The following is a 15723-nucleotide window of genomic DNA, read 5'->3' as shown; positions in this document are numbered from 1 at the left end:
GAAGCCCATCCGACTAACAGTGGACCTCTCAGCAGAAACTCTAAAGCCAGAAGAGATTGGGGGCCAATATTCAATATTCTTAAAGAAAAGAATTTTCAACCAAGAATTTCATATCCAGCCAAACTAAGCTTCATAAGTGAAGGACAAATAAAATCTTTTTTAGATAAGCAAATGCTGAGGGATTTTGACACCACCAGGCCTGCCCTGGAAAGCTCCTGAAAGAAGCACTAAATATGGAAAGGAAAAACTGATACCAGCTACAGCGAAAACATACCAAATTGTAAAGACCAATGACACTATGAAGAAATTGCATCAACTAGTGTGTGGAATCACCAAATGACAGCATGATGATAGGATCAAATTCACACATAACAATACTAACCTTAAATGTAAATGGGCTAAAGGCCCCAATTAAAAGACACTGATTGGCAAATTGGATAGAGTCAAGACCCTTTATTAGCGTGCTGTATTCAGGAGATGCATCTCACATGCAAAGACACACATAGGCTCAAAATAAAGCGATGGAAGAAAATTTACCAAGCAAATTGAAAGAAAAAAAAAAAAGCAGGGGTTGCAATCCTAGTCTCTGACAAAATAGACTTTAGACCAACAAAGATAAAAAAAGACAAAGAAGGGCATTACATAATGGTAAGGGGAACAATTCAACAAGAAGAGTTAACTATTCTAAATACATATGCACGCAATACAGGAGCACACAGATTCATAAAACAAGTTCTTAGAGCCCTACGAAGAGACTTAGACTCCCACACAACAATAATGGCAGACTTTAACATCCCACTGTCAGTATTAGACAGAACAACAAGACAGAAAATTAACAAGGATATTCAGGACTTGAAATCAGCACTGGATCAAGTGGATCTAGTAGACATCTACTGAACTGTCTACCTGAAATCAACAGACTATACATCCTTCTCAGTGCCACATGGCACTTATTCTAAAATCGACCACATAATTGGATGTAAAACACTTTTCAGCAAATGCAAAAGAACTGAAATCATTAAACAAACAGTCTCTCAGATCATAGTGCAATCAAATTAGAACTCAGGATTAAGAAACTCATTCAAAACCGTACAATTAATGGAAATCAAACAACCCGGTCCTGAATGACTCCTGGGTAAATAATGAAATTAAGACAGAAATCAAAAAGTTCTTTGAAACCAATGAGAACCAAGAGACAACATACCAGAATTTCTGGGACCCAGCTAAAGCAGTGTTAAGAGGGAAATTTATAGCACTAAATGCCCACATCAGAAAGCTAGAAAGATCTCAAATCAACACCTTAACATCACAGTTAAAAGAGATAGAGAGGCAAGAGAAAATTAATCCAAAAGCTAGCAGAAGACAAGAAGTAACTAAAATCAGAAAAGAACTGGTGGAGATAGAGACAAGAAAAATTCTCCAAAAAAATCAATGAATCCGGGAAGTGGTTTTTTGGAAAAAAAAAAATAACAAAATAGATAGACCACTAGCTAGATAATAAAGAAGAAAAGAGAGAAGAATCAAATAGACACAATAAAAAATGACGAAGAGGATGTCACCACTGACCCCACAGAAATACAAACTACCATCAGAGAATATAAACACCTCTATGCAAAAAAACTAGAACATCTAGAATAAATGGGTAAGTTCCTGGACACATACACCTTCCCAAGACTAAACCAGGAAGAAGTCAAATCCCTGAATAGACCAATAACAAGTTCTGAAATTGAGGCAGTAATTAATAGTCTACTAACCAAAAAAATCCCATGACCAGATGGATCCACAGCTGAATTCTACCAGAAATACAGAGAGGAACTGTTACCATTCCTTCTGAAACTATTCCAAACAATTGAAAAAGAGGGACTCCTCCCTAACTCATTTTATGAAGCCAGCATCTTCTTGATACCAAAACTGGGAAGAGATGCAACAAAAAAGAAAACTTCAGGACAATATTCCTTACGAATATCAATGTGAAAATCCTCAATAAAATACTGGCAAACCAAATCCAGCAGCACATCAAAAAACTTACCCACTACAGTCAAGTCAGCTTCATCCCTGGGATACAAGGCAGGTTAAACCCATGCAAATCAATAAACATAATCCATCACATAAACAGAATCAAAGTCAAATACCACATCTCAATAGATGTACAAAAGGCCTTTGATAAAATTCAACATCCCTTCATGTTGAAAACTCTCAGTAAACAAGATATTGATGGAAATATCTCAAAATAATAAGAGCTATTTATGTCAATGCCACAGCCAATACCATATTGAATGGGCAAAAGCCGGAAGTACTCCCTTTGAAAACTGGTACAAGACAAGCATGCCCTCTCTCACCACTCCTATTCAACAGAGTATTCGATATTTTGGCCAGGGCAATCAGGCAATAGAAAGAAACAAAGGATATTTGAATAGGAAGGGAAGAAGTCAAATTATCTCTGTTTGCAGATGACATAATTTCATATTTAGAAAACCCCATCATCTCAGCCCCAAGACTTCTTAAACTGATAAGCAACTTCAGCAAAGTCTCAGGATACAAAATCAATGTGCAAAAATCACAAGTATTCCTTTACAGCAACAATAGACAAGCAGAGAGCCAAATCATGAATTAACTTCCATTCACAATTGCTACAAACAGAATAAAATACCTAGGAATACAGCTAACAAGGGATGTGAAGGACCTCTTTAAGGAGAACTACAAACCACTGCTCAAGGAAATAAAAGAGGACAAAAATAAATGGAAAATCACTCCATTTTCATGGATAGGAAGAATCAATATCATGAAAATGGTCATACTGCCCAACATAATTTATAGATTCAATGCTATTCCCATCAAACTACCACTGACATTCTTCACAGAATTAGCAGCAACTATTTTAAATATCTATGTAATCAAAGAGGACCCTGTATAGCTAAGACAATCCTAAGCAAAAAGAACAAAGCTGGAGGCATCACACTACCTGACTTCAAACTATACTACAAGGCTACAGTAACCAAAACAGCATGGTACTGGTGCAAAAACAGATATACAGACCAATGGAGCAGAACAGAGACCTCAGAAATAACACCAAACATCTACAACCATTAACAAACTTGACAAAAACAAGCAATGGGGAAAGGATCTCCTATTCACTAAATGGTGCTGGGAAAGCTGCTTAGCCATATGCTGAAAACTGAAACTGAACTCCTTCCTTACATCTTATACAAAAATTAACTCAAGATGGTTTAAAGACTTAAGTGTAAAACTGCAAACCATAGAAACCCTACAAGAAAACCTAGGCAATACCATTCAGGACACAGACATGGGCAAAGACTTCATGACAAAAATGCCAAAAGCAATTGCAACAAAAGCCAAAATTGACAAATGGGATCTAATTCAACTAAAGAGCTTCTGCACAGCAAAAGAAACTATCATCAGAGCAAAGAGACAACCCACAGAATAGGAGAAAATTTTTGCAATCTACCCATCCAACAAAGGTCTAATATCCAGAACTTACAGGAAACTTAAACAAATTTACAAGAAAAAAAATCCCATCGAGAAGTCAGCAAAGGATATGAACAGACACTTCTCAAAAGAAGACATTTATGTGGCCAAAAAACATGAAAAAAACTCAACATCACTAATCATCAGAGAAATGCAAATCAAAACCACAATGAGATACCATCTCATTCCAGTCAGAATGGCACTTATTAAAAAGTCAGGAAACAACAGATGCTGGTGAATCTGTGGAGAAATAGGAAAACTTTTACACTGTTGGTGGGAATGTAAATTATTTCCACCACTGTGGAAGACAGTATGACAATTCTTCAAGGATCTAGAACCAGAAATACCATTTGACCCAGCAATATCCCATTCTTGGTATATACCCAAAAGAATATAAACCATTCTACTATAAAGACACATGCACTTGTATGTTTATTGCAACACTATTTACAATAGCAAAGCCATGGAACCAACTCAAATGCCCATCAATAATAGACTGGACACAGACAATGTGGTACATATACACTATGGAATACTATGCTGCCACAAAAAGGAATGACATCATGTCCTTTGAAGGGACATGGGTGAAGATGGAAGCCAATGTCCTCAGCAAACTGACACAGGAACAGAAAACCAAACACCACATACTCTTACTCTTAAGTGGGAGTTGAACAATGAGAACACATGGACACAGAGAGAGGAACAACATACACTGGGGCCTGTTGGGGGATGGGGGGTGAAGGGAGGGAATTTAGAGGATGGGTCAATAGGTGCAGCAAACCACCATGGCACTCATATTCCTATGTAACAAAACTGCACATTCTGCACATGTATCCCGTTTTTTGTTTGTCTGTTTTTAGAATAAATAGATAAATAAGAACACTTTGTGTTCCAGGAAAACTTAATTCAGATGCTCAACACTAAAGTGTATTCAGTTTGACTTATGAATCCTACAGGTAAAGGAAAAATTATTCCACTGGCCCAGAGAGATCTCCCAAGGGAAAGAAATATGACCCCAAAATATTATATCCAGCCAAACTGCTGTCCAAATAAAAGCGTAGACATTCCCACATGTGAAAGAACTTGAGGCATAAGGCACTCAGAAGCGCTTACTGATTAAACAACTTGAAGATAAAATTCTAATGACTCAAATTTAAAAACTCGTTAATGTAGAAATCATAAAAATTAGGGTTATCATTGAATCGATTTATACATACAAGTCATGTTAAATATTCTAGGAATTACAGTTTCATAATTAAGTGTAAACATTAAAAATCTTGACAATATAGTAATTATAATATAAATAATAAATATTTGGTGGTATAGAAAGCAGAAGTGGGAAAAATGTGAAAGTATAAACATCTTCATCTTTCATGACCTAAAATTGAAACATAGAGTGAATCTAACAACTTGACAAAACCTATTTTGTCAACATTTGCAATCCTCTTTATAAAATATTATTTCTTGTGGTTAAAACACCACCACCAACATTTATTTGAACTTCAGCAAATGTTCAGTTTTACTTTAGTTTCTTTCTGATAAGTTAAAGCAAAATTAAAATTCAATGGTTTTTAAAAATTACTGCACAAATTATAATCTTGTAACAGTATTTAATCAATTCATTTTATATAAATATACACATATTAAGATGTCTAGCATAACATTCAATCAACATGTTAGCAATGTTCATTTTGAGTAGAATTTGAGGTGGTTGCTTTTGCCTTCTTTGTAACAACTTGTTCTGCATTACCTGAACTCTTTGTAATAAGCATGTGTGAGTTTTAAATAGTAAAAACACAAAGTGATTTTTCCTGCACAGAGGAAGAGAAACAGCTATGGATGCTTTTTTAGGAACAGAACCAATAACACAGGAAATTTCAATTACTTATATCTCACCAGACCTGCATATTCAGTCTTGATTTATGGTACGACAGGGAATACACAATTTATCTAAACTCATTATCTATTTTGTTATTTGATCTTTGTGAGTTTTTTGTTTTTCCCTAAGACTTGCCAGATCTGTAGGAGGCAGACAGAAATAGCACCCCCGAGAACAGACAATAAAATTGAGACAAGACGTAGTTGTCTCATGTTTTCTATCAATCCTTCCTAGGATTGCTATAGAATGTTTAAAATAAATTATAGAACCTGATTAATCATTATATGAAAAGCACAGAATAGAAGATTTTTGTTCATGTTATATGATATTCCTTTTTAGTACTGTATGCTGAATACCAATTGGTGATATTCTTTTAAGCAAAACAGAAAAGAAAGCACCTAAGCCATTTTTCATTCTGATTTTTGAGCCAGCACCTTGTTAGTTTGGCCTTCACTATCATTTATGTCACTGCAGTGATGAACTAGATTTGAGTGTCTAATCTAAAGTTGAAACATGTATTTTTAAATAGAGGCTCTTTTTTGCTCATAATTTTGAGGAATAAATTTAACCATGAAGTTAAATGGGTTTTGTCCTTTTTTTTTTTTTTTTTTTTTTTTGGCACTGGAGAATGACATCTCAAAACTAGCTTTATTCTGTAAAGCAATTCTTCCTGTCTTTCCAAATGATGAAAACCCAACTTGAGTATTTCCTGAGGGAGACCAAAGTTACGGACACTGGCAGAGCCCATTGGGAAACAGGAGCTGAGCATTTTTAGAGGCTTCATACCATTTAAACTTAAAAAAAAAATAAAATAGGCCATAGAATGCATTTCAATCATCTTGCAAACATACAGCTTTTAATATCCTTTTGTTTTTAACATTCTCTCAAATTAACCATCGATTAGAAAATTTCCATTCAATATGTAAAACATATTCTAAATGAGAAAAAGACTACTCAAAGCTAAGTAAGGAACAATATAACATCAATATTTGAGAACCAAGATTATATCCTAGTGTTTTTAAAATGATATTTTATGTGATGCTTGGATTTTTGTTGTTTTAATTTGTTTCAATACGTAATTATTTATTTGTTATATATTTATGTATATTTATACATTGACCTATATGTTCATATTGTATGGAGAGAAAGAGATCAGAGACTACATACAAACCCCACTCTCCCTTTTATTATGTACTATATAGTGTTGAATAATTTCTTAATCTCTTGGTTTCTATTTCCTCCCCTATAAAGCTGGGATTACATGTCTTGCTCTACCTGTTGGAATTGTGTAAAAATGAATTAAATAAAATCATGCATACGAAAATACTTTAGTAAACTATAAACCAATTTATATAAGCATTTTGTTATTTGTATATCTAATAGGCATTTCTTCCAGTGGTTATTTTGTTGTTTGCATAAAAATCCAGTAAAACCTATCTATGAATGATAAATTTAATTCAAAAAGAGAGGTGAGTCTCAGTTCATAATTTATAATCCTGTAATATGTAGGCACAAAAACTTGATCATATTTCTATTCTCCTTCATCATCTGCATTTTACCATATCCTCACTGAATGTTTTTTCACTCTCTCCTTAAATACATGTCTCAAAACTCTATGTATGGCCAGGCACGGTGGCTCAGGCCTGTAATCCCAGCACTCTGGGAGGCTGAAGCGGGCGGATCACCTGAGGTCAGGAGTTCAAGACCAGCCTGCCCAAAATGGCAAAACCCTGTCTCTACTAAAACTACAAAATATTAGCTGGGCATGGTGACAAGCACCTGTAATCCCAGCTACTCAGAAGGCTGAGGCAGGAGAATCACTTGAACCCAGGAGGTGGAGGTTGCAGTGAGCTGAGATCACATCACTGCACTCCAGCCTGGGCGACAAGAGTGAAACTCTGTCTCAATAAAAACAAAAACAAAACCAAAAAAACCTCTATGTGTATATTTTCTCTAATTACGTAATTACATCAGTACCTTTCATTTTGAAAAGTAATGATCATTAGAAAATTCTTCTTTATATTAAAACAAATTCAGCCATCTCCAAATTTCCACCAGTCATTCTAATTCTTCTCACTGACATCAGTAAGAATAGATACATCAACCTTAATATATCCGAAACAGAATTCTCAATATCATCCTCAGGCTTGTTCCCCTAACGCCATTCACACTCTACTCTGTCCTTCACTGCCTCCCTGAGATGCCATTGATCAGCAAGCCTGTGGGTGCTCCTTTGAAAAGGTAACCAGAATGGAACGTGTCTAATCAGCTCAGTGTCACCACCTTGGCACAAGTGACCTTCATCCCTCAACTAGACAATCACAATAGTTTCCTGATTGATATTCCTTCCAGTCTAGCCCTCTTAGAGTCCTTTCTCAACATAGTAGCCAAATTGACTTTATTTATATCCTTTAATTGCTTCCCTTTGCACTTAAAGCCCCAAGGCCTTATGTTGCCCATAAAGTCCTAAATAATCTGGTCCCACCTGTTCTCATGTGTCCTCACTTATTCTTTACCATACTTCACCCTTCTCGAGACAAAAGCACCCTCTTGCTGCTCCACAAACATGGTAGTTTCAGACTAACCACAGGGTCATGGGTCATTACACTGGCTCTTTCCTTTGCAGTATTTGCATATCTCTATAGCTGGCTCCTTATCATGGAGGTCACTGCTCAGATATCATCAACCCAGAGAGGCTTTCTTTATCCTATTGACAACAGCTACATACTTCCTTCACTGTTTTGTCTTCATAACATCTATTACTATTTAAAATATCATATTTATTTTTTTGTTTATTACCTCTCCCTCACTCCAGAATATAATCTCAAGAGGGCAGGGATAATATGAATCTTGTTTATTATATCTTAAATAGCTCCTATAATTGTACCTAAAGAGTACAATTGTACCTAAAGAGTTAACATAATAGGCCCACCTCAGAAAGGCCTGCTTGCAAGGATAATCCTTGGCAGGTGCCTGGAAACTTAAATAGTAGACGATTTCCTATATGGGCATAAACTTTCTTTAATGATAAGAGTGACTCATTGTGCCTAGACTGTGCAACAATGCAGTTTATGCTGAACACCTGCTTTCCATCTGGAAGTATGGAATTTTGGTAAGTGGTAGGCAGAGCGCACCTGTGTGACTAGTTCCCCCCAAAATCTTTGGGCACTGAATCTGTGATGAGCTTCCCCGATAGACAACGTTCCATACATGTTGTCAAATTTGATGATGGTGGAATTTGGTGCATTCTGTGTGACTCCACTGGAAGAGGGCTCTTGGAAGCTTGCGCCTGCTTTCCTCTGGACTTTGCTTCATGTAGCTTTTCCTTTTGTTCTTTCTGTTTTGTATGCTTTCACCATAATAAATGTTTTCCATGAATACAACTATTTGCTGAGTCCTGTAGGTACTCCTAGCAAATCACAGAACCTGAGGGTGGTCTTGGGGACTCTGGACATAGTAATCAAAAAGATTATTTGGTCTCCCCAGTTAAAAGTAATCAAATAGAACAGAGTGCATAAAAATTTCTATAATGTGGTAATGGATACAGTATGACAATAAAGCCCATCTTCCTCTGAAATACATTACCCCGTCATGAAATGCATTTACTACTTACGTGACTGGTCTGTAGATCTCCTTAACACCAATGAACTGAAGTTGTTCCATAATGTCTGGAATACTTGCACATCGAGTAAGATTGATTCTTGGGTAATAAAGAAGGTATGAGAGACACATTTCACTCCTGGTGCTTAGTCCTCCCTAAAAACAGAGAGTTTATTTAGCAAAGTATGTGGTCTACCAACTTTGACATTTAAAGTACACAAGTCATCAATGTCATACAGTTCCTTCCAGTATTAAGATTTAATAAACCTTAAAGCTGAAAAGTAAAAAAACTGGCTTTTTAAAAAGGTAGTGATACAATTAAAAATTAATAGAATTATTTCCACTTTTAAAATTTGCCTTTCTTAAATAACCTAATAAATTCTGCTGATGGGATGTAAACTTTTCAACACAGTGAACATTTCAGAGAATCATAAGGATGTTTAGTTAGCATAATACCAATCAATCAGGAATTTTTTCAGGACATTTTTCTGATTTAATTGAATTTTCTAGAATCTTGTCTTCATGTGTATAAACATTAGCAGCTGCATACCACAGGGGAGAAAGATTTCATGTTTTGAATCCAGGTAGTTGATTATCTATTAAAATTTGGAAAAAGATTAAAGACCCTCAAAAGAACAGAATCCAGAGTTACTACAACATATTATCTAATATGTCTAATTTCAACCAAAAATTATTAAGTGGGAAAAGAAACAGGAAATTATTGTCTATATTCAATGGAGAAAAGTCAGTAGAAATGGATTGTAAGATTGAGATGCTGGATTTATCACACGATGACTTGAAAACAGATAAAAAAATATGTTCAATAAAGCTGTTTTAAAAAGTGTTCAAAGAGTTAAAGAAAAACATGCTCAAGTAATTAAAGGCAAATATCTTAAAAATGAGTGAACAGAGAAGGAATGAAATCAGGAAAGAAAAACATTTTTAAAAATAGAAATTCTATAGCTGAGAGGTACCAAAACGAAATAAAAACTTCACAGGATGAGCTCAACAGCAGGTTTCAGATGAGCAAGGAAAATATCACTGAACTTGAAGATTAATCAATAAAAATTGTCCTATTCAAATAATAGAGAGATAAAAGACTAAAGAAAAGTGAAAATACTTCAGAGATCTATGGGACAATATTAAATGTTCTAGCATTTATGTCTAACATATACATATGTTTTCATTTATGTTAAATACATGTAATTGGACTTCTAGAATGAGAGGAAGAAGACATAAAGGTAGAAAAAATATTCAAAGGAATAATGCCTGAAATAATCTCCAATTTAATGAAAAACATTAACTTACAGACCCAAGACGCTCAACGAAAGCCAAAGGTAAATACAAAAAGAGCCATACCTAGACACATCACAGTCATACTGCTGAAAACCAAAGATAAGAGAAAATCTTGAAAGCAGCAAGAGAAAAATGACACATCACATATAGGTGAACAAGAATACAGCTGACAGCTGATATTTCATCATAAATGATGGAAGTAACAGATATTATAATTATATATTCACAAGTGTTGCAAAGGAAAAAGCAACTGCCAACCAAGAATTCTGTATCCAACAAAATCCAACTTTCAAAAACAAAGGTGAAAAATTTAATACTGTTTATATTCTAAATTAATGTAGGGGCTAATATACAATGATTTTACTAATTGCAAAAACATGACATTTTGCACTTGATGAGCAAGGTAGGATTAGGCAAAGGGAGATGCTGATCTGCAAATGAAGTTGCATCTGATGCCTCAGTAAATGCTGTATTTAATATATCCTTAAGTTAGGATGGCTGTTCAGAGTTGTACCAAATTGTAGAAAGAAAGCTGGGCCTTTGCAGCCTCTTATCAACTAGTCATTGACTGCTGGCTCTCCTACTGTAAGAAGTATAATTTTAAGGAGTTATTCTCTAATACCAAGGGGAATTTTCATTGAGGTACACTCCTGTTAACTATCATATTGTCATCTGATATTCCCAGTGGCTGAGGTTTGGTTGTGTTGGCCCTGAAGAGGGTATCAAGACAGTGCACCAAAATACTCACTACAATAATAACTTATTTATTATATCTTTAGTAAAATATTTCAACAACAAAAATTATAAATAAGGCATGGGAAAAAAATAAAACCAACACCAGTATCTTGACTACTCCGTGTGTGTCCAGCTTCTAACCCTCTTCTTCCCATTTCAACCAAAGGTGATTACTATGTTAATATTTTTTCTTTCTGTTGCTTTTCAGTACACTTTACATTCAGTATATTGAAGTTTGTATCCCCAAATAATATATTGCTTAATTTTCTTGAACTTTACATACATAATATCACACTATATATATTCTGCTACAAGCTCACTCTTTTCAATCAACATTATTTCTTCTTCAGATACATTCATGTTAATATAGGCAGCTTTCATTCATTAGTTTTCATGACTTTACACTGTTTCATTATATAATACCATATTTATTTGTTCTCCTTTTGATGGGTATTTGAGATATTTCCAGAATTTTTTCATTCCTATATTATTACATGTAACTATGAATAGCTTATATATTTCTCTCCTGAAACGCATTCTGCAAAAGTAATTCCAAGGTTAAATCTACATAGGAATGGAATTGAGTAGAGTATATATGAATCTCTAATTTTACTAGATAATGCCATGTTTTTACCCAAGATGCTTTTACAAATTCAAATCACTACTAGCAACATATAAGTGTTCCAGTTTCAGCACAATGGAAATGCTATTTTAAATTTTGCCAAACCGGTGAGTTCAAAATATCTTACTCTGGTTTACATTTGCATGATTTTGGTTTTAAACAAAATTGAGCATCTTTTCATATATTTATATTACCTATATGGGTTGTTATTTCTTTGAAATGCTTTTGTCTTATCCTATTTTATTGTATACTCCTCTTCTGTTACTGATTTGTGGACTTTGTTTTATAAGCTGGATACTAATATCCTGTTAATCTATGTATTGCAAATATTTTTTCCCAGCTTAAAATTCTTTTTAATTTCTTAATAGTGTTTTATTTTAGTAAGCAAAAGCTTTGATGTAGTCAAATTCATTAATCTTTTATTCATAGTTTGTGCTTTTTATGTTTTGCTTAAAAAATTCTTAAGTACTCCAAAGTCATGAAGACATGTTCAAGTACTTTTTCTTCCAGTGGTTTTAAATTTTCACTGTTCACATTTAAATATTTAATACATCTGGCATTGATCGTTATGCATTTTGTAAAATTAAGACTCAGTTTTATTTATGCCAGGGATATCCAATAGTGCCAGCATCATCCTTTAATAAAAAGTTTATACTTTTCCATTTATCTAAGTGCTATGTCTGTCATAAACTAAGTTTCCATCTGCAGAATTTGTAGGTCTGTTTCTGAGATGCCTCTTCTGTTCCAAGTCTTCTAACTTGGGACTCAGAGCATACTGTAATAATCACCAGTTTTAAAATAAGCCTTCTTATCTAGTAGATTGTTTTCTATTTTGTTCTTTTTAGTTTTGTCTTGCCGATTTTTAACATTTTGCTCTTCTGTGTAAATTTTAGAATCAACTTGCTCCGCATAAAAGCTAAAACAGCAAAATATTTACCTAAATAAAAAATAGATGAAAATATTTGCAGCCTTGGTCCAGTAAAGATTTCTTAGCTAGGATACCAAAATCTCAAATTGTAAAATTTCTCTGATTTTTTTTTACTAGAAAATATCAAATTTATGGGCCAATTTGAATAGAAGTATTTTCTTTATTTTACTGAGCCTTTCTATCCATGAACACAGTATGTCTTACTGTCTTTAGGAATTCTTTAATGTTTCCCAATAAAGATTTATACTTTTTTTTTTACAGAGATCAAACACATCTAGTGTTAGATTTTATTTCTGTTTAATTTTTATTTTAAATTATATTTTCTTGAGATAATTTCTTATACACTGAAATGCAATTAATTTTAGATAGTATCAGTTTGGAGAAGGGTTTGATGCAGAAAACTACAATATCTGTGAATAACGTGTTTTGCTTGTTCACTTCTTCCTTTCTGAACCTTATATCTCATTTTCGTTTCTTTTCCAGTACAATGTTGAATACAAGTAGTGATAACAAATACTCTTATATTCTTCCTAACTTGACAAAAACACTTATGGTATTTCATTTAATTTAATATTTGCTATAGCTTTTTCATAGCTAACTTCTATCTAGTTAAGATAATTCCTTTCTATTTCAGGCTTGCTAAATGTCTCCCCTGTCAACAATAAACTTGAATTTTATGACTGCTTTCTCTACCTCTGTTGAGGTGATTATATGTCTTTTTCCTTCCATATCTTCATGTAGAAGGCTTTAATATATTTTCTAATTTAAATCCATTTTATATTCCTTAGCTAAACTCAAGTTGGTCTTATCATTAGATTTGTATATAAAAAAGGATTTGGTTTTTCAAGCTCTTGTCCAAGTTATTTCCAATGGTGCATACTACTGGCCCCTTCTATACTATCCTTGTGAAGTTTTAGTTTAAAGGTTATGTTAACTACATTTTATGACTTGGTGGGAGGTGTTCCCTCTTTTTGTGTTCCTGAAAGAGATTGAGTAAGACATGAATTATCTATTTCTTGAACGCTTGGTGGAATTCCCCCAATAAATCTGTTGGGACCAGATTTCTCTTTGAGTCAGAGGCCAAGAGGTCATGAAATTCATTCTTCCTTTGGAGGTCTGGATTTATCTAAGCCAGACACAAGCATATAGTCAATTAATGACCACAGTTCTTTTAAAACTATTAGATGAGAAAAATTAAAAGACTAAGGATAGCTTTTAATGAAAGAATCAATAAATTATACTCCAAATATTATTTAATACTATAATATCATTAGTTAATTTGAAGTCTTAGAAAATGCTAAAACATCTCTGATGTCACTTTTATGATACTTGATGCTCAAGATTTTTAGAACTTTTCTTTCCAAATGGAAATGGTTTTTACTTGTTTCTTCTAAAATCAAGTTTATTTCTTTTTCTCCATAAATGAACTTTATTAATAATAAAAGTTTTCTTACCCAAGTCATCTCAGCTCTATCTTTCGTGTTGTAGCGACATTCAGTAATTAGGTTATCTCCCTGAAACATAAAAGTAAAAGCTTTCAGATTGAAGTTTTATGCTGGCTTATTTATCAAATATATTTGTACTTCAACAGTTAATATTTGCTGTATGAATGGATGCACCAAGTAATTTGATTCAGCAGAAGACCTCTGATCTGTTTAATTCTAGGTTTGTTAATATAACAAGCAAGCAAACAAATAATACTCTCTGTGTTTCAGCCAGACTCCACAACATTCTAGCTGGATGACCTACGTATAACCCAGGCATAATTTGTTCATCTAAAACCTAAAGATAAAAATTGTTCTTATTTTTGGTCCCAGCGAGGAGGCTCATGCCTGTAATCCCAGCACTTTGGGAGGCCAAGGCAGGTGGATCATGAGGTCAGGAGTTCAAGACCAGCCTGGCCAAGATGGTGAAACCCCATCTCTACTAAAAATGCAAAAATTAGCCAGGCATGGTGGTGGGCACCTATAATCCCAGCTCCTCAGGAGGCTGAGGCAGAGAATTGCTTGAACCCTGGAGGTGGAGGTTGCAGTGAGCCAAGATCGCACCACTGCACTCCAGCCTGGGTGATAGAGCGAGACTCCATCTCAAAAACAAACAAAAAAAAAGTACTTATTTTTTTCACAGCTGTTACAAGGAGATTAAATGACATAACACATAGTCATTAGCAGCAAATGAACACTTAATAAACCTTAGATATAGATAGTAGATATTGTGATCACCTCTTCATTTACATTATTTTCTTTAAAGCTCTCTAATCAAGCTTTTATTTCCTTACAATTGAATTGTGAGGAAAATTAATAGAAATTTATTGATCTAGTGTTTTCTACCCTTTTGTACATAACAATACACATGGAAAATGGTAACATTTTTATGTCTCCCCTTTAAGGTAAGCAGATGAAGCTATTCATGGACCTGAGGCTGCCATCTTTGGGCTTTCCCCCTTAAATTTGACCTCCCTGCAACACCACTCAGAGGGCCCAGAGATTAGTATCTCATCGCACTTAAGCCATAATCATGGTACAGCAGTTAGGAAGCTCTGAGATAACACTGTTTGGAAAGCCCCGGAGACATCATAATAAAATAGAGTGCAGTCCTTAAGAACCTTGACAAGATCACTGTTTCTTAAACTTCTTCTTTCTACTCTCAGGATGTATCAAAGAATTTCTAAGATCCAAAGCTATGGATTTGTAAAAAGAAGATCCCTTTCCTCTTTATCACTTTCTTACGTTTTTTCCAACTTTCCTTTTATATCCTATTGTGCCATGTCTTCTCCTTGACAGTTCATCCCATCTAAAAACCCTATCTCCAGCATCACGTAGAAAAGATATTGCCATTACTCTCATTTAATAAATGGTATAGGGATCTAACTTTTAAAAGTAAAATAAGGGGAGAAAATTATACTACAATTAAACTTGATGGTCATGGAATAAAATTTGAGAAAACAAAGTATTATAACATTTTTAAAGTCTTCATTCTCTTCTCTCCTTCACCATAACCTCAAATATGTGTCAAGCTTGATCACACAGCAAAGTTTAATTAGCTACATCCAAATAGCTTTATCAGATAAAAGAATTATCCTTACATTCCTTCTTCCTGAAATGAAACTTCTAAAAATATCCTATCTTGTCAATGTAGCATAAATACACCTCTGATTTTACCGATGCAGGAATTGCA

General features: G+C 34.2%; 1 protein-coding gene across 1 annotated transcript in view; it reads right to left on the bottom strand.

The window, feature by feature from the left end:
- Positions 1-15723, bottom strand: part of MOXD1 (monooxygenase DBH like 1) — a 103421-nt gene that overhangs the window by 10516 nt on the left and 77182 nt on the right. Inside the window, exons 9-10 of the mRNA XM_050787990.1 lie at positions 14001-14060; positions 8979-9121 (exon numbers count right to left, since the gene is read on the bottom strand). Of these exons, the coding sequence (XP_050643947.1) occupies positions 8979-9121; positions 14001-14060 (203 nt within the window). The remainder of the gene's footprint in view (positions 1-8978; positions 9122-14000; positions 14061-15723) is intronic.

This window comes from Macaca thibetana, chromosome 4 (genome assembly GCF_024542745.1).
Source record: "Macaca thibetana thibetana isolate TM-01 chromosome 4, ASM2454274v1, whole genome shotgun sequence".
NCBI classification, from domain to species: domain Eukaryota; kingdom Metazoa; phylum Chordata; class Mammalia; order Primates; family Cercopithecidae; genus Macaca; species Macaca thibetana.
The sequence above is the reverse complement of the archived record's forward strand: the minus strand, read 5'-3'. Positions and strand labels throughout refer to the sequence as shown.